This window comes from Parasteatoda tepidariorum, chromosome 10 (assembly GCF_982258835.1).
Source record: "Parasteatoda tepidariorum strain Cologne lab strain chromosome 10, Ptep-v5.0, whole genome shotgun sequence".
Classification (NCBI taxonomy): Eukaryota; Metazoa; Arthropoda; class Arachnida; order Araneae; family Theridiidae; genus Parasteatoda; species Parasteatoda tepidariorum.
Window position 1 is genome coordinate 6,032,654 of NC_141764.1, and position 20,887 is coordinate 6,053,540.

Below are 20,887 nucleotides of genomic sequence, written 5' to 3' on the forward strand. Positions count from 1 at the left end.
TTTGATTTTCTGTTGGTGAACGGTCTCCTGGACGTGATCTAGCCTTGTTCCGGCCCTAGAGGAATACGTTCCACCACCACAACCTACTCCTCCATATATTATAAGCAAGTATATGCAAGTATATATTATAAGTATATGCAAGTATATATTATAAGCAAGAATATGCAAGTATATATTACAAGCAAGTATATGCAAGTATATATTATAAGCAAGTATATTCTGGTATATATTATAAGCAAGTATTTTCTAGTATATATTATAAGCAAGTATCTAATATCAGCGAATATATGCAAGTATATATTATAAGCCCATAGATTATTTTGGAGGATCCGCAGATGGTGTTTGATTTTCTGTCGGTGAGCGGTATCCTGGACGTGGTCTAGCCTTGTTCCGGCCCAAGAGGAATACGTACCACCACCACCACCACCACCAAGACCACCATGTATTATAAGAAGTATATGCAAGTATATAAGTATATGCAAGTATATATTTTAAGCAAATATACGCAAGTATATATTATAAGCAAGTATATGCAAGTATATATTATGTGCAAGTATATAATATAAGCGAGTATTTGCAAGTATATAATATAAGCGAGTATTTGCAAGTATATAATATAAGCGAGTATATGCAAGTATATAATATAAGCGAGTATATGCAAGTATATAATATAAGCGAGTATATGCAAGTATATAATAAGCAAATTTCTGCAATATAGATATTATTTGCAAGTATATGCAAGTATATAATATAAGCAAGTTTATGCAAGTATATATTATAAGCAAGTATATGCAAGTATATATTATAAGCAAGTATATGCAAGTATATATTATAAGCAAGTATATGCAAGTATATAATACAAGCAAGTATATGCAAGCATATATTATATGCAAGTATATATTATAAGCATGTATATATTATAAGCAAGTATATTCTAGTATATATTATAAGCAAGTATATTCTAGTGTATATTATAAGCAAGTATATATTATAAGCAAGTATATATTATAAGCAAGTATATATTATAAGCAAGTATATATTATAAGCAAGTATATATTATAAGCAAGTATATATTATAAGCAAGTATATATTATAAGCAAGTATCTAATATCAGCGAATATATGCAAGTATATAATATCAGCGAGTATATGCAAGCATATGTAAAAAACCAATATATATTATAAGCCCATAGATTATATTGGAGGATCCGCAGATGGTGTTTGATTTTCTGTCGGTGAGCGGTATCCTGGACGTGGTCTAGCCTTGTTCTGGCCCGAAAGGAATACGTACCACCACCATGTATTATAAGCAAGTATATATTATAAGTATATTCAAGTATATATTATAAGCAAGTATATGCAAGTATATATTATAAGCAAGTATATTCTAGTATATATTATAAGCAAGTATCTAATATCAGCGAATATATGCAAGTATATAATATCAGCGAGTATATGCAAGCATATATTATAAGCCAGTATATATTATAAGCCCATAGATTATTTTGGAGGATCCGCAGATGGTGTTTTATTTTCTGTCGGTAAGCGGTATCCTGGACGTGGTCTAGCCTTGTTCCGGCCCAAGAGGAATACGTACCACCACCAACAAGACCACCATGTATTATAAGAAGTATATGCAAGTATATATTATAAGTATATGCAAGTATATATTTTAAGCAAGTATATGCAAGTATTATTATATGCAAGTATATGCAAGTATATGATATAAGCGAGTATTTGCAAGTATATAATATAAGCGAGTATATGCAAGTATATAATATAAACGAGTATATGCAAGTATATAATATAAGCAAGTATATGCAAGTATATATTATAAGCAAGTATATGCAAGTATATATTATAAGCAAGTATATGCAAGTATATATTATAAGCAAGTATATGCAAGTATATAATACAAGCAAGTATATGCAAGCATCTATTATACGCATGTATATATTATAAGCAAGTATATTCTAGTATATATTATAGGCAAGTATATTCTAGTATATATTATAGGCAAGTATATTCTAGTGTATATTATAAGCAAGTATATTCTAGTGTATATTAAAGGCAAGTATATATTTTAAGCAAGTATCTAATATCAGCTAATATATGTAAGTATATATTACAAGCCAGTATATATTATAAGCCCATAGAGTATTTTGGACGATCCGCAGATAGTGTTTGATTTTCTGTCGGTGAACGGTCTCCTGGACGTGGTCTAGCCTTGTTCTGGCCCAAAAGGAATACGTGCCACCACCATCATGTATTATAAGCAAGTATATGCAAGTATATATTATAAGTATATTCAAGTATATATTATAAGCAAGTATATGCAAGTATATATTATAAGCAAGTATATGCAAGTACATATTATAAGCAAGTATATTCTAGTATATATTATAAGCAAGTATATATTATAAGCAAGTATCTAATATCAGCGAATATATGCAAGTATATAATATCAGCGAGTATATGCAAGCATATATTATAAGCCAGTATATATTATAAGCCCATAGATTATTTTGGAGGATCCGCAGATGGTGTTTGATTTTCTGTCGGTAAATGGTCTCCTGGACGTGGTCTAGCCTTGTTCCGGCCCAAGAGGAATACGTACAATATAAGCACTTATATGCAAGCATATAATATTAACTACAACTGGACTAAGTATGAAATTGAAATGCAAGTATATAATATAAACTATAGCTGGACTAATGCTGAATATTACTTGTCATAATTAAATTAAATGCAAATATGTAATATATGCAAGTATAGAATGTACCCTATAGTTGTACTAATCATGAATATGACCTGTCATAATTAAATTAAATGCAAATATAAGGTAGTATATAATATAAACTATAGCTGAACTAATGATGAATCTAACTTGTCGTAATTAAATTGAAATGCAAGTATACAATATAAGCACTTTTATGCCAGCATATATTATTAACTACAACTGGACTAAGTATGAAATTGAAATGCAAGTATATAATATAAACTATAGCTGGAATAATGCTGAATATTACTTGTCATAATTAAATTTAATGCAAATATGTAATATATGCAAGTATAGAATGTACCCTATAGTTGTACTAATCATGAATATGACCTGTCATAATTAAATTAAATGCAAATATAAGGTAGTATATAATATGAACTATAGCTGGACTAATGATGAATCTAACTTGTCATAATTAAATTGAAATGCAAGTATACAATATAAGCACTTATATGCAAGCATATATTATTAACTGCAACTGGACTAAGTATGAAATTGAAATGCAAGTATATAATATAAACTATAGCTGGACTAATGCTGAATATTACTTGTCATAATTAAAATAAATGCAAATATGTAATATATGCAAGTATAGAATGTACCCTATATTTGTACTAATCATGAATATGACCTGTCATAATTAAATTAAATGCAAATATATGGTAGTATATAATATAAACTATAGCTGGACTAAAAATGAAATTGAAATGCAAGTATATAATATAAACTATAGCTGGACTAATGATAAAATTGAAATACAAGTATATACAAGCATTTAAAATAAACTATAGCTGGACTCATGATGAATATAACTTGTCATATTAAATTAAATGCAAGTATGTAGTATATACATGTATATAATGTAAAATATAGCTGGACTTATGATGAATATAACTTGTCATAATTCAATTGAAATGCAATTACTCAATTTAAGTATAAAATATAAACTATTTCTGGAATAATGATGAAAATGATATTTAAGTATATAATATAAACTACAGCTGGATTAATGACGAATATAGCTCACTAGCTCTAGCACTGAAGAAAAACCACGTACAACATAAATTATCAAAAACTTAAAGTATTGTCTGTAAACTGTCGTATAGCGCTGGGTTATAAAATAAATTTATAATGTTAACTTGTGCAATGCTTAAAGAATGGTTGTATGACAACAACTCAGAAAACCAAAATTGTGGCAGTCTTTACAAAAAAACAAAAAAAAAACATTTTGAAGAGAAAAACTTAAGAAAAAGGAATACCTTCTCAGTCCAGTGCTGAAAAAGAACGAGTCGAATATCTACATCACTCAGAAAACCAGACGTTACGCAGCAGGAACACAAATACAAAAATCGAATGCGCGCGTTGAGTGAAGTCAGCAGCTTGAATAGGAAAACGAGTTGCAGTTAGGAAAAAATTAGAAGTTACGGTTAAGGCAGGCGTAGGAAGGTAAAATAAAAGTTAAAGTGTTTAAATATTTGAGATAGTTACGGTTAAGAAATAAGAAAACGCGGAAAAGTAAAAGTTTTCACAGGAAACATCAAAGAAAGCCGGAGCACCTGTTATTCTACGAACTTGAGGGGAGCGACATTCCAGTCCACTTCCATAAGGGAAAGTGTAATAACTGTGTAAACCGACCAAGAGCCTTTCTTTATTTGTCTGAGTTAATTCTAAATACCGTCTGCATTGATTCATTAACACATTTTAGGTCACCCTCCCAAACCATTAATATTGAGTTTTAGTACGTGAAGATCAGATTATTCGATCGAAAGTAATCCGTGTTTTTTCTCTTTGTACGTTGGGTTTCATATGAAAATATTGGAATGTATAATTTAAATATTTCAATGTTAGTATTGCAATTATTGATTACTCGTTATTTCTTTTTAAAAATAATATAAAAAAATGATTTTAAAATAATAAAGTTTAAGTTTCATTATTTTTTTTACTTGATAAAGATTTCTTTTTATATTTCCAATGCCTACTTGTGTTAGTATTTCGTCAATTCAGGCCTTTATAGGGCAGAATTTTTGGCCACTCTTTCAGGGGTACCCTATGAGGTGGGTCAACGTTGTTCCCACAGTAGGAACAGAAAGTACAGAGAATGAAAGAACATCCATGCCTTGCTCGGGATTCGAACCCAGAACTTTTCTGAAACAAGGCCAGTTCCTTTACCCCTAAACAGTCTTGTAGGCCTTAATAAAGATTATTGGTCATTAAAAATGAGTTGATGCAGCTAAACAAGAAAAAAAAAAGGAACATAGAGGTAATTAGATTTGTAAGTCCGCAAGATACGGTTTCTGGTAGATCACCGATGACAGGTGAGTGAGCAGGTGGGTGACCACTTTGATCAACCTGCAAAGGGATCGCCGTGTAGGTCTTCCTTAAACTGTTCTAGGTGGTCTGTTTTTAAAGTAAGGACAGTTTTGTTGTGTACACTAATATGTGACGCTTTTGTCGCAATGAATGCTTGCGTAGCGTCCTGGCATTCCGTGAGAACAACTGTACTTAGTTACAGCTGTGTAGGCAACCTATATGGTCAGTTCTGTGTCTTTAACATGTTCAAGTTTAACAAATCATATGAGGTACGGTTATTGATGCATTCTTAGTCTGCAAAACACCTGTCAGCTGCATACATTCACTGACAGCAACAAAACTCCCTCTCATTGTGACGGGAAATTTTGCAACTCTATGACAATGACTCTTTTCACAGCGCAGTCCCGAGTTTTTGGATGGGAAGTTTTGGACCACTCCTCAATATAACCCAGACCTTGAGTTAAGTGATTTTTTCATATTTTCCGCAAAGATCATTCTGGTGGCAACGAAGAAGTGAAAAAAGTCGTGACAGTCGTTAGTTAATATGAAGAGGGTGTTCTAAATCTAGTTGTATGGTATGATAAGTGTTTAAGCAAACTTAGCAACGATTTTTAAAAAAAACGAGAAACGTATGTCGAATCAAAAAATAATTTTTCTTCATGAAAATTTTCTTCGTTTTTTTTTTTTTTTTTTTAAACGATCCTTAATTAAAAAACAGCCTTAGTACCATGAAGTGATCGACTTCGTGCACAGGTTGATGGGCTACCATTTTCTCTGCCGAGGATAAAAATTGTAATGAAAAGTGTGCAGATTGTTCTCAGGGATGTTCCTCAGAAAGTCGCCAATAGAGATATGCAGTTATATTATATTTTGCAAGCCATAATTTGTTATTAATGTAATTGAAGAACTCTTCAAATACATTAATTCAAGTATTTTATTTCGGTATTTCCGTGAGCCTGAAATTGTCAAGAAATTTGATTTTGGGATAAAAAAAAAGTCAGGAAAGAAATGCTATTTTAGGACAAAATATATATAAAAAAAAAAAAAAATCTTGCAACAAATTTTAAAATTGATGGTAACAATAAGTGGCTAATGAAGTTCAAAGTAAATTCGTCTAACATCTATTTTAATTATTTCTTTTAAAGCATTTTTAATATTTTGTGTAGAACACTCTTTCCTTAAAAATTTCTTGTTTCAAATTTTTCTCATTCATAACCATATTTGCAGTTTAATATTATTTTAAAAATTTAATTTGTTATGTAATAAAATTTTGAAAACAGTTAAACAATAAGTCGTCACATGCACCAGAGAAAGGATCTATTTTCCTAATCAACTTAGAAGTAAGATTGATTACAGCTAGAAGTAAGATTGATTACAGCTCTAAAGACTCAGAGAACAGGGTGATGATCTTTTCTTCTTCTTTGTCAGTGTAACAGCCCCTTGCAGGCCTCAACAGCTGACAAACGCCAGCGCCTCCTATTCATGGCAACTCCCTTTCAATTTCTAATCTTTAGGGAATCTTTTCGTAATGCTGGGAAAAAAAGTCTTTATTTCCTTTCACAGTGATTATATATAAAATATCGAATCAACATAATAAAATATAAAATGATTGTATATAAGATTCCGTTCACGGGTAGATAAGATATAAAACATTATTGAGAGAATCTAACAGATTACTAATAGAATCTAAATAAAAGATTTAAAGAAATCATAAGGGGCCGTTCAAAAAGTACGTACATCCCGAAGGGGGGGGGGAGGGGATTTGCTATTTTGTACGATTTTGTATGATGGGGAGGGGGGGAGGTATTATACGAAGTACGTACATACAGTTGGGTGTTATTGTTAAAATGATTTAAATGAATAAATTATATTAAATAAATATTTAATTTTATTTGAAACATAAATATTTTAATTTTTATAAAAAAGGGGGGTAGACTAATAAAATGTACGTACTCTAAGGGGGGGGGGGTAAGACCTTGTGTACGGTAATGTACGAAGGGGGGGAGGGGTTTAAAATTTCTCCAGTTTTGTGTACGTACTTTTTGAACGGCCCCTAACTGGTTTTAAAAAAAAAATTAACCCTCCGAGCCACTGCAACTCTTCCAGGGAAGCCTTGGGTTCAGCGAATATCATTTGGGAACCACAGTTTTAAATAATATTATTATAATAATTAGTTAACTTTGTATATTAACTGTAACTTTGTATTAGTTAACTTTGAATGTAATTAACTTTTTCTAAAAATAATCAAGGTATGAACTTTATATATAAAAATATTAATTTTACGGTTTTTTTTTAATTACCAGTTTATTTCTAATTTTTAAGTGCACAAAAGTATAAAATTTTTATTATGCACAAAAATTAAAAATAATGCAAAAAAAAAACTTCTCAGATGTTTCACTTTTGCTTTGGTTGCAGTTTTTGAAAGCAACTTTTTCTTTGGTTGCATAGTAAAAATTCAAATATGTCTCCCACCTTTAAATAAGGATGTTTGAGATACCTTTCTTAAAAAGAGAAATGATTTGCCCTAAATATGAATTTCATAATGTCGTGAAATTATTAGAATATTTATTGTTAGCTTAGTTAACCACTTCCCTGGTAATACAGAGTTAACTAGGGTACGTATATATTGCAAATATTTATTATCCCAAGAAAACTCGTGCATAGCAGAATTTGTCAATGCGTTTTGTTTTCACATTTTTACTCAGCCGGAAGCAAAAAAATAATAATCTGTTGTCATGGGAAGTTTTGCTGTTAGATTGTGGCACTTTACATGTATTTTGAGCTATTTTATATACGAGGGTTGCTGAATTTGAACAGAAAAAAAAAAGTTAAAAAAATGGCATATCACTTCACTGGCGTTTGGAAAGTATGACCTTGTGTTGTCCCTTGTTTTAAGAACAAAGACTAATATTTAGCTTTTTTCATTTGTCCGAGATATCTCGGGATAAATTAAATATTTTCAATTTATCCCGAATCAAATATTTTTTAAACAAAAAAAAAATTTAAAATTTCAACTTATAACATGGGTGTTATGTTTTGTTTAAGTTCTTTGTATTTATTAATGAAATAAAAAAAAATATCTTAACTTTTTGCATTTTTCCCCCTCAAAACAATTGGTAAGGGAAATGGTTAAAGGCTTTTTCTTTTCCTACTCATTTAGTTTGTCACCTCAGAAATGTGGATGAATTAAGATAGGAAATAGGTTTGTAATACATACTTGGTTGTTGCGTAGGAACTATTTATTTATATATTTTTTTCGGCAGTTCAATAATAGATTATAGGTAAAATTTTAGTTTACGTTATACACTAGCACAATTTTGAAATTTTTTTCCATTGTTGAAACAATGTTTTTATGATTCTTGCCAAGAATTGTTGAGAGCAAAAACAGAAAATAGTAAATGCATAAATATATGAAAAAAAAGCTTATATTTCGTTAACCAGCAGTTGGCTCAACAGTTCATCATGTGGTATCCGACGATACTATTTCGCTATTTTGGGAGAAGGATGTGAACAATCCTATTTGGCGATCGTCAGACAGAAATATTTATTTCGCAATCTTTATGTGCATTCTTTTAACATCGAATATTTCATAAATTTGATATTTCTCTCTTTTGAGTGAATAGTTTGTCCTTTTGAGATATTTTGCTGGCAGTTCTTAAATTTAAAATATATTTAATTAGCTAGAGTAACGAAAGGTGTAATAGCAGATAATAAAGCGAAGTAAGTGACTGAAAAAGAATTCACTTTTGGCGCTAGGCATGCATTAAGGGTTGTCTCAATTTCAAGCGCAGAGAAGTTTCTCCTCTTACTCCCGCGTTGAAATGAACTCTTCGTCCGACAAGGTGGAGCCGAGTGCCAACTCCTGGTGAACGAACTGTACTTACTAAACAAACAATAGCCCACCGAATCTACAACTACAGATTGCAAACATCACCAAATCCACTGTGTCACGTATACTGGGATAATTAAACATGCAAATTTATGCATAATTATACAAAAATTATGCATCATATGTAACATGCAAAATTATTTTTGATTATAGATTATATTGATAACAAATGTAAAGAAAAGTTCTGATGATACAGAAACTAAATACACAAAAAGAAGGTATTCTATAGCCTCTGAACGTTGAAAATAGCTTCCATTTCCCCAAAAAAAATATGTAAACCTAAAAACACAGATTTTTTATAGTTGATAAAAATGTTTAACTTGTGTTAAATTTTACACAAAAATGATAACTAGTTTCATGCTTTTATTTTTAAAAAAAAATAGATTTAAATTGGTGATTTTTTATTTAAAAAAAATCCAAGTGATTAAAATTCGGATTTAGGGGAGCACTGATGACATAGTTTATAAATATTCAATATTAAAATGGATAGCAGTTCGAATGAACCGCAAAATTTTTTTGAAATTCAATTCTAATAAATGTTTTAAAAGTTCGATATAACATACCTTTTTGTGCAAATTATGTAAAAAGTTGAGGATAATATTAACATGCTATGAAAGGTTTTATTGAAAATAATACAATAAACTCATTTTTTTTAAAAATAATTTATGTCAAACATAAACAATTTTATGTACATTATATATACAAAGAATATACAGATGCTAAGTTCCTCTTTGTTTTGGTGACAGTTGAAAAAAAAAACAATTATTTCTTATAAACACAATCCTTGCTTGCAGTCAAATAATAAAACTCATTATCATTATTTCCATAACACATGAACAGGGAGCGCAGCCAAATCTTTCAACAAAAAATAAGCACATTTTAAGAGCTCAAAAAATATTTTTAGCACTATATACATTTACAAAATGCAAAATAATTTACAAAGACTTGATATGATAAAACAACTAGTTTCTGACAAAGAACTCTTTTCTTGATTATATTAGCCACCATAAAAATATTGAGAAATTTTTCAATTCAATTTCGGGGGGGGGGGGAATGAAGCTTGAAATTGAGAATATCTTACAAAATGCAGCAGAGTTGCACACTAGAATTTCACCAAACTCAGCTTAGTAGACGCATATGCAGACTTGCAAGTATTTCATCAAACATGTAAAATGATTGGCTCCTTCATCCGCTAGGGACCGGCGTTAGGCCGAAATGGATTGTGAAAACGTAGAATAGAACAATGTGAAAAGCACGCTTTTGCATAATATGCGTGCCAAAATCGACAAGGTAAAGAAAAAAATATCATTTTCGAAAAGGGAAAATTAAGCACCTTTTAAAAACACCTAATGAAAAAAGCACCTTAAAGGGCTTTTAAAAAACGAAAAGCACTTTCTAAAACACTACGCACCATGATCTACTGCAAAAAAAATTTTTTAAATTATCGCAAAGTAGTTCTTGTCGTAGGCCATCAAGGCAAAAGGTGCGATTGTTCTTGCTTTTCAGTGGCGACATCTATGGCCAAGAATTAGACTTCTGCCACACCCATATGTCACACCTGCTTATAGGGCAGACCCATTCCTTCATCCACAGATCGTAATTTTGACCTGACTCGCAAGGTGGACCGGTGGTAGGCCGAAATGGATTGTGAAAACGTAGAATAGAACAATGTGAAAAGCACGCTTTTGCATAATATGCGGCCAAAATTGACATGGTAAAGAAAAAAATATCTTTTTCGAAAAGGGAAAATTAAGCACCTTTTATAAACATCTAATGAAAAAGGCACCTTAAAGGGCTTTCACAAAATGAAAATAAGCACCTTTAAGCACTTTCTAAAACACTACGCACCATGATCTACTGTGAAATTTTTTTAAAAAAATTATCGCAAAGTAGTTCTTGTCGTAAGCCATTAAGGCAAAAGGTGCGGTTGTTCTTGCTTTTCAGTGGCGACATCTAGGGCCAAGTATTCGACTTCTGCCACCCCATACGTCACACCTGTTTATAGGGCAGACCCATTCCTTCATCCACAGATCGTAATTTTGACCTGAACCATAGAAATATCAATCTCCTATTCAGTACCCAAAGAGACATAATTTGTTATGAGACTATGGAGGACTTTGCTACCTGACAGATTAAACATGCACTAGTAACCATTTACTACACGAGAAGTCTTTTACTACACGAGAAGAAGTCCAGCGGAAGACAAAACTTTGACCGTTTACATTTGTCTTCCCCCCACCTTCCTGGGAAGGGTTTATTCGATTAACAAAACAATAATGAAGATAAACAAATTTGTGAAGGGTCCGTTTTATGAAAAGATATTTTGTGAAGGATCTGTTAACGGACCCCAATTTCTTCTAAACAGACCCCTGAAGAATGTTTAAAAAAAATAAAAAACTATTAAAAAGATGGAAAACAAAATGATGAAAAGATATAATCTCTTCATCAGCTCACACGATTATATCCGCAAAAAGGAGTGCTTTCTAATATTGTATTAATTATTGTCCAAAGCAAAATATATCAATACTATTGTGCGAGGAGAACTCAAAAAACAAACGAAAATAGAACACATTAAGTAAAAAAAAAAAATGACGAAATAAAGCATATAAAGCAAAAACAGAAAATAAAATTAAGAAAAACACAGAACGAAACACAAAACGTAATCTATAAAGTGATTAACGAATTCAAATGAACTTACACGTACCGGAATCTTAAGAATAATTCAGGATGTTTTTTGCAATAAGATCAAACGTGCTTCAGTACTGCAGTAAGAACGCGCCATAAAATATTTCTCTATTTACGCTTCTAAACTTCCTTTGCGCTATTATTTTCATATTTTGTAATCTGGCATAGTTAATAAGTTAAAAATATAAAGAAAACAGGGAAACTGATAAAGATTATTGAAGTTAAATTATTGCAATCTTATTACTAAAATATTTTAAATCATTCTTTAAAGATTCCGATGCGTGTAAGTTCATTTGAATTCGCTACTCGCTTTTTAGATTTAGTTTCGTGTTTTGTTCAGTGTTTTCTGTTTTTTGCTCGATATGTTTTTATTTCGCATGTCTTTTTACTTATTATGTGCTATTTCCGTTTAAATTGTTTTTGAGAGATCCTCACACTCATTGTATTAATACATTTTGCTTTGGCTATATTGAGGCAATATTAGAAAGCACTCCTTTTTGTCGATATAATCGTGTGAGCTGATGAAGAGATATCTTTTCATTATTTTGTTTATCATCTTTTTAATATATTTTTATAAAAATATTTTTAAAAAATTTATTTTAATAATTTTTCTTCCTCACTTTTCATTAATCTTTACTATTTTCTATAATTTTTACTTATTTTATGAGTTCTATATACTTGCAGCTTATGCGCAGTAAGTAAAACTTAACAATTTTATTAATTTTCTTAGTTTTCCTCTCAATTCTTGCTTATGGTGCTCAATACATTTATTCATATAGCATAATAAATAAATACAAAAAGGGCAAAAGAAAAAGTGATGAAAATTAAGAAAAGCAATATTTATTTCTTTTTTTAAAATATTTGTCTCTTATTTTCATTGTTCTGTAATTTTTTCCATGTTTTCTCTACGTTTTGAACATAGATACACATACATACATAGATACACATGAATATATACACATGAATATATACACATGCATATATATATACACATACTTATATACACATGCATACATATATACACATACATGCATATATACACATACATGCATATATACACATACATACATATATACACATACATACATATATACACATACATACATACACATACATACATATATATTGCATGAAAACTGTATTGAAAGAAAGAGGGGTGATGCAATTTACCGTTCATCACCAGTTTTGCTGATGGTAGCGTCATCCCTCTGCCAGGTGATGGAGAGGGGTTGATCTCCGAGGGCTTCATCTTTCATTCTACCGCTGTCCCCCTTCTTCACGTTCACCACAGCGAACTTCTCCTCGAACTTTGCCGGAACTGAAAAAAGAAGATTCTTTTAATGGAGGTTTGTGAAAACGCTATCTCTAGATGAAGTGTTGTTGTGAGTGTGCATGTGTGTGTAGAGTGGAGATTGAAATAAAAGGAGGCCATGGTCTTGAACGTTTTTTATTCGCGAATCCCTTACCCTTCACCCTCACTTGAACGGTTTTCTTGAGAGGGTGATCGATGCCGTTGTCCGCTTCGCATTCGTACATTCCTCCGTCTTTCATTCCGGCTGAGTGGACGGATAAGGTTCCGTTGTTTCCCACGTGGATTCTACTTCCGTTGACGAAACCTCCGCTACCTGAAAAAGTAATTCACATCACAACATTTATCTTAACTTTTCAACATTAAAAATTACTCTATGATAACATTTCATCGAAGAAAAAGGTAAAAAAAGATTTTGAGGAAAATAAAGTATATATATATATGAAAAATTATTAGAATAAAATTATAAGAATAGTAGATAAGCTACATGCCTATTTTATGTATGTATATTGACATCACTTAGTTTTCGTTTAGATATCAAGTTATTCCAACTCTTCGTTTGATTATTTCGTGTCTCTATTCGTTTCTTGAATAGATTAATTTTAAAATAGATTTTACAAAATTTAAAATTATCGCGACATTTTTTATTCAATTTGCATCACTCTAAAATTTTTTGCAAATTTATTACAGCTTTACGGAGCAAGTATTTGTGATCAGATCAATAAAACTATATTATACAACCAACAAAAAAGCTTTAGTAAGAATACTATGATTTATAAGCACATATTATTTTAAAACTAGTTTAAATATTTTCTCGAAGTGAAGATTTCTGTAACCTAAAAGGTGTTTTTTTTCAGTGGGTGATTTCATTTCTTTTCAAAGTTTTATGTATGCTTTGATTTATACAATGTTTTAGATTTTTATCAAGAAAATTCGTGAAATCAAATTGCGAATGATCTCTCACAATAATATTCCTTTTCTAATGAAATTGTAGAGTGAATTGTCAAATTTAAAGAGTAAATGACATTTCATAATTCAATGAATTCATTTTTATTAATTAAAATTATATTTCGAAAATCACTTTGGTTTGAGTCGTGGTGGCTCAGGGGATAGAGCTCTTGCTTCCCAATAAGGTGTACCGGGTTTGAATCCCAGCAATGACTGGTCGATTCAATTTTCGTATCAGGCTTGCACCGACCACAGTGCTGACGTAAAATATCCTAAATGGTAGACGAATCATGGGTAAGAGTTCCTTTGCCGTCAGGCTAACCGTGGGAGGTTTTCTTTTCCATGTAACGCAAATGTGGGTTAATTTCAGCAAAAAAAAACCTACGAAGGCAAATCACCCCCCCCCCCCTCAAATACTTGATCCAGAAGTTCCCTTATCTTCTAGATTGTGTTCAAAATTATAAGGCTACGAAGTTGAACATTGGTAGCTGTAAACCAAAAATTTGGTCTGCTTCTCAAGGACGGTTATAAAATAAAATAAAAACACTTTGCTTTAAAAGTATAAAAAGAACTGTATTTGCAACCGCAGCTCTCCTAGTTGAACTACACTACAGAGAAAAAAAAAATATCAATCTTATAATTACAGTGAATGAATAAAGTGCATTTAAATTTGCCATATTTTTACAAGTATATTTTTAAAGTAGTGAATGTGTCTAGATTAAGCAAATATTTTGCAACAGCTCTTTGAAAAATAAAGAAAGTATGATAACTAAGTAGAATGAGTCTTACTTTGATATTTGTACCAAGATATGATCGGGTTTGGATGTCCATCTGCAATGCAATGAATGCCTGACCCTCTAATACTTCTCGATCATCTGGTTCTATGATCCAAAATGTTAATTCTACACAAATAAAACGAATGTTAATAAATGCATGGGTTATAATTATGTTGAAATTTACACACAATCCATTAATTTAATCAATATGAGTCTTTTATTGCCTCACATTAACTATTAATTTTAAAAAAATAATTTATTAAGAATGACAGTTATTCTCAATGACTGGGCAGCGGCCAAATTCCTTAAGTGTGCCGTCAAATTTTAGAAATGATATGGAGAAATACATACAAGTACTTTCTTATTACCTGTAAAAATTAAATTAAGGAAAAGTATATACATACACCTACTTATACTTTTTATAAATCTTGCACGCTTTAATAGCGTGAACATCTTTGACGGCGATAGTCCAGACTTTGACAATCTTAAAATCTTAAAATAAGTAGGAAATTTAATGACTATTAAAATTATTAATTAACAAAAGAAAGATAGCTACATATTAACTTACAAAAGGAAGTAAAAGCTAACAATTATAATAAGCTATGCAATTAGTAGTTATAAAACAAATATACAAAGGATAACAAACAAAGAAACAAGCTAACAATCAATAATTAGCAAAAAAAAAAGAGAATAAAAAACAAGTTAACAGGGAATCACATAAAAGTAACAATTATTGTAAAAAACAAAACAAATTAACAATTAATAACTATGAAAGACAAGGTAATAATTAATAAAGAGCAAAAAAGAAACAAAAAAAACATTTAACTTGTAATTAATCACTTAATAAACGTATTGTTTTAGTAGTACATATTTTATTAAAACTATTTTACAGAGTATTATATGTAAGAAAACATTTTTCAAACTTTTTTTTCTTTGAGTGCCATCAAATTTCGAAATAGTTAAAAGTGCACCGAGACTAAAGATTCAGAATCCCTGATTTAGATTCTTAGGCAAACAACCAATGAATTAATTAGATAAAGTCATTGAAATCAAGTAACAAATTATAAATAATTGTAAGACTATTAAAAAATACCGAGCATCATGAATGACTGAAAAAGTCTTTTCTTTCTCCTAGAATAATTGTATTTAAAAATAAGTCGAACGAAAAGTCTTAAGAAACGCTTGCTTCCTCTGATGAAATACAAAAGCATGCATTAATATAAAAATAAGACTTTATAATTAACTTCAGTCATACAATTCGTAAAAGGAAATGATACACATTACGGGAAAATAGGACATATATTGTAGATTTATATACTGTCGGGCTTCTATTTAACGAAATTCCATTTTGCGAGTATCTCTATTTTGTGATTTGTTTTGAGGAACCAAGAACATTTTGGAAATTTCTTCGTAAAATAACTTCCAAATAGCGAAGCGAATTTTTTATTTAACAAACTTTTCTTTGACTTTTTTCCACTTTCTCTATATCCCAAAATATTTTAGAACATTTCAAACCTGTTAACACATTCTGCAGGGGAAATTACCTTGAATTGATTTTCGAAGCCACTTAACTTTTAGAGAAAGCAGTAAAATCCCTTCCAATTTTTGTTTGCATTTCAAACGAAAAACTCAGACAAAATGAGCGAATTTAATCAGTAGGAATTAAACTTAAAAACGTAATGTACGTTTAAAATTACTTTTATAATAAATGCAGCTATAATTTTATACATAAACTAGGAGGCTCCACCCCCTGCTCGCTAACGCTCGCCAACCCCCGAGAATTGCTACGCTATCCTATGTGGTTCACGCCGTGAACCATGGATCGTGGAACCATGTGTTCTAGCACAAAGACATAATATATTATCATCACAGACATAGTATTTTATCATCAAAGACATAGTATTGTACTTATGTAGATGAATTCTACCAATGTTCTTATTGGCTTTTAAAAAAGTATATTAGCTATTTAGATTGTACATGGTGAAAAAATCAAAACATTAGCTAAATAAGAAACATATTAGCAAAATAAATTATCAAACATTGCTTCACTAATATTCTGCATTTTAAAGCGTGAAAATTCAATGCATAAATAAACGCGAAATATAAAAACATTCAATGCATTCAATACAAACACTTAAACGTTTTTTAGACGTTTAGGTAGCTCCCAGTAGAAAAATATCAATTCAACAGCGGCCTTTTAAAGCATTCTCACTTCAATTAATTAATTAATTCCTAATTGAGTTTAAATTAAATATTGTCATGTTTTTAGTGCATGAATCTGAATTGAACAACCTGATAATGCTCACTCTGGTTATTGTTATCTGGTTGCTCACTACGTGCTCTTGCGCGCCGAATCCAATCAATTAAAAATGAAAACTGTTGCCAGCGCGAGAAAAGAAATATCATCGGTTTTATTGATACATACATACATACGTACGTATTAGCGTTTTATATAATATAGATTAAGCTTTTTTTAAGTTGAAAATGATAGTGCAACAATGGATAACATAATAGTGTAACAATGGATAATGTTTTTCTCTATTCTTGCCTTTCATGCAGATTTCTTTTTTGGTTAAGATTTCTAAAATAAATAGTAGATACTAGTTAACAAGATAAAGGTTTATCAATTCCTATTGTAATTAAGTCTAGCGTTAAGAATTTATAACTAGTTTTATATTTAAGTACTTCAAACGGTGATTTCCTATTTAACGAATTTTCTATGTAATGTAACGAATTTTCCATGTTATTCGTGACTTTGTTAAATAGAGATCCGACTGTATATTCATTTCTGCGTGAGTATTTTGGTTTACCTGAAGAAACACTCATATTGCAGAAAACACACTTTTACAGAATCAGAAGTAGTAGAGAAATATCTTAACAACAAGTATAATATAAAAAGCATTTTTTGAATTAAATTCCTACTAATGTCAACAAAGAAAATTTTTATTTTAGTTACTTTTTATTAAACAATTTTAATTCTTTCTCCCATATAAAACTAAAATTAATTAAATAAATTTAATGAATGAATCAATATTTGAAAAAAAAAACTGTATTAACATCAAGCGTCATTCCCTACAAGTTTAAACAAAAAATATATTTGAAGTTAAGTGGAAGAAGGATTGAAAATTCGAACAAGATGTAGTGTGTGAACTAATAGTAAGAATTGAAAAACAGGTCATATTTCAGGATATTTTTTAGATAATTGAGAAAAATAAATAAAAGTGTCCTTCGACCAATAGTTGTGCCGTGCGGGTGTCTCTACCGTAAGCATTTTCGACCCGAATGAGCAGCCGAAACAGGATTTATATTCAACACTGAAAAATCATCGTACGAACTCAGAATGTTCGTTGCTGTACGTCCACTGAAATTTTAAAGGTCTGCTTCCTTTCTCGCTCGTGCAGAAGATCTTGGTGGACGATCCACTTCGGAGGAATTTTTGGTACATCTGAAACAGACGATTTAATAAAGAGCGTAAATATCAATTCTTTTAAATAAACATACAATGGGATTGTATAAAAATGTTCGATATATTATATGTTCAATAACTATAAATTTTTAATCAATGAAAATAACAAAAGGAAAAGACACACGCCTTTCCTAGAAGAGTTCACAGGAACATCGCAAACACGAGGAATACCCACAGCATCCTCAATATCCAGAATTTGCCGGTAATCAGTTTCATTAAAAGGTGATATAAAAAGTAACACTAAATCATAACGACAAGTGATATGTTGTTCTGAGGAAGAAGTAAACACATCAAGCATACCGAGGAGGGTGAATATACAGTATTGTAGCGCCACGCTGTGACGGCGATTGAAGTCTAAAGTTGTAAAATCGCAATACTTCCACACTTTACGGGAAATTATAATATATAGTAAAAATTCATCAAGATAATAATTACAAGCATGCAAATAACAGAAATTTAAGTACAAACTATTTCATTTTAATTCAAAATCGCTGAATTTGAGAGTCTAGCTGAGTTAAATGCCTATTTCTACAAAGTTTGAATTCAATAACAATTTAAGCGAATGTTAAGTAGAAAAATATGAAAGTTTTTTTTTTTAATGCATCACTGTATCACGTTAGTATAATATTGATAGATTATGCAACCACAATACAGAAATATAACATGAGAAAGTTCACAAATTAAATTTTACGAGACAGCATTCTAAATTTATGCAGTCACTTGAATGTTATTTAGCTGTCCAAGATATCGCGTCGTACAGAAATTTCTATACATGTGTGAAGGAAACATACGATTAAATTTATGAAAAATGTTTAAAATATTTTCTTCACTTTAAACGGATCGTCCTTCTACATATGACAGATGTACAAAGAAAACATACACATGTATTAAAGAAAACATACGATTAAATGTATAAAAATAATTTAAAATATTTTCGTTACTTTAAAATGACCGTCCTTTAAAGCTTCCCTAGATTAAGGAATTTGATCCCTGTATTTTTTTTTCAAGGCTCCTTCAATTCAACTTAAATTGAACGAGCCTTTTGATTTGATTATTTTTAAAAATTTCATCTTGGAATTGATGCACGCATTCTCGTACGATAAAAAAATAATACGATCTAGAACAAGCCAATATAATCTCAAATATATTGTCAGCTTCCAAGATGCAATTAGGGAGCATGCACACATTCAACTTAAATACAGTGTCACTTGTTGACTCATGCAGCTATATTTTTTAAAGAAAAGAAACCATCGATTTGAATATATTTAGTTCGCTTAGTAAAATTAATTTTTTTTAAGGGTCGGGCATTTGGGTTTATTTCCCATTGAAATGGCCTAGTGGACTTATTACCCAGTGGGCATTTGTGGCTAAGTCACGGCAGTGGAGTATCTTCGCCCACGCCATACAACCATTTATATCTGGTTACATTGACGGACAGAAGAAAGGACACAGAACACAGAGAGGGAGAGAAAGTGACATCCATGCCTACGGTGGGATTCGAACTCACAACCCGGAGTAGAGCACAGTAACCATTAGAGCAGTGATCGTCGTCTTTAAGGAATAATAATAGTGAATGATATCGTACCACGCACTCTCAATACTACCAACTTCTTGAGGGGAGGTGGAACACCGTTATTTGCTTCGCAGACATATGTTCCATCATCAGAACTCTGAATGTGATCCAAATGGAGGATCTCTCCTTTCATCCCTTCTTCTCTGCCTGCAATAAAGGAATAAATTTACTACTGTAATTAAACTAATTTAAAAAAGTTTACAATATATATACCGTAAACCGGGGCGAGTCTACCCATTTTTTCAGTTTGTCAACTTTCAAGTGGTCAAACTTTTGTAAATATTAAAGAAAAAACGCTTTTAATAGGTGTTTCGGAATCGCTATTTATCCCTCTTTAAAGCTGTGAAGTCGATTTTAGAAAATATTAACAGTTACGCTGTTACTGTATATTTTTATAGAACTGCTGACAAATCTCTCGTATGGGGCGAGTCTACCCATTCTACTAAAACGAATGTTAACATTGTAAATAATCAAATTTTACTATTAAATTGTCATTTTAGTTACTATATAGGATATTTATGAAGTAAAATTCATAACTTTATTATATATTCCATTTTTTTATTCATAAAATAACGCAAATTGAGTATTTGATCGATTATCACATTTTGATCACAGTTTTGTTTTTATAATCATTAACATTATAAAATAACATTTTTTTCTGATTATTGTTGATAAAAATAAATTAAAATTAATATAAATTTACAATTAAATAATTAATAAATAATAATAATTAAAGATTATTAACAAAATCGAAATTCAAACATTGGGAATCATGAAAAATCCTTTTCCCATACTTTGGGAGGTAATAATAATTTATAAATAATAATTTATTTAACTTGCATTAAATAAAAAAAGTTAATTTTGTAATATAAAAATTGAAAAAATAGGTAAAATAAACATATTTTATTCTTACATTTATATTTAACCTATAAATTTTCTTAATGATAAATTTATCAATGCAGAATTAAAATAATATACTTAAATTCATTTAAAATGACTTAATTTTAATGTAAACAAAGTTCTAAATTATATTATTATGCTTTATTAAAACTAAATACGAATGGGTAGACTCGCCCAGCGAATTCTGACTTTTTGTTTACAACAGCAAAACTTACATTCTTTTTGGTTTTTTTTCATATAAAATTAATGT

General features: G+C 30.4%; 1 protein-coding gene across 4 annotated transcripts in view; it reads right to left on the bottom strand.

Annotated features, from left to right (window-relative positions):
- The window catches only part of LOC147802107 (hemolin-like), a 113,903-nt gene that overhangs the window by 45,559 nt on the left and 47,457 nt on the right, over positions 1–20,887 (bottom strand). The window contains exons 2-4 of one of the 4 annotated variants that reach the window (XM_087153919.1): positions 14,712–14,824; positions 13,132–13,290; positions 12,836–12,983 (exon numbers count right to left, since the gene is read on the bottom strand). In XM_087153919.1, coding sequence (XP_087010045.1) covers positions 12,836–12,983; positions 13,132–13,216 — 233 coding nt within the window. In that variant the 5' untranslated portion in view covers positions 13,217–13,290; positions 14,712–14,824. Of the gene's footprint in view, positions 1–4,040; positions 4,177–12,835; positions 12,984–13,131; positions 13,291–14,711; positions 14,825–20,887 lie in introns of those variants that run through there. The other 3 variants (XM_087153920.1, XM_087153916.1, XM_087153918.1) reach the window with 3 other exon arrangements.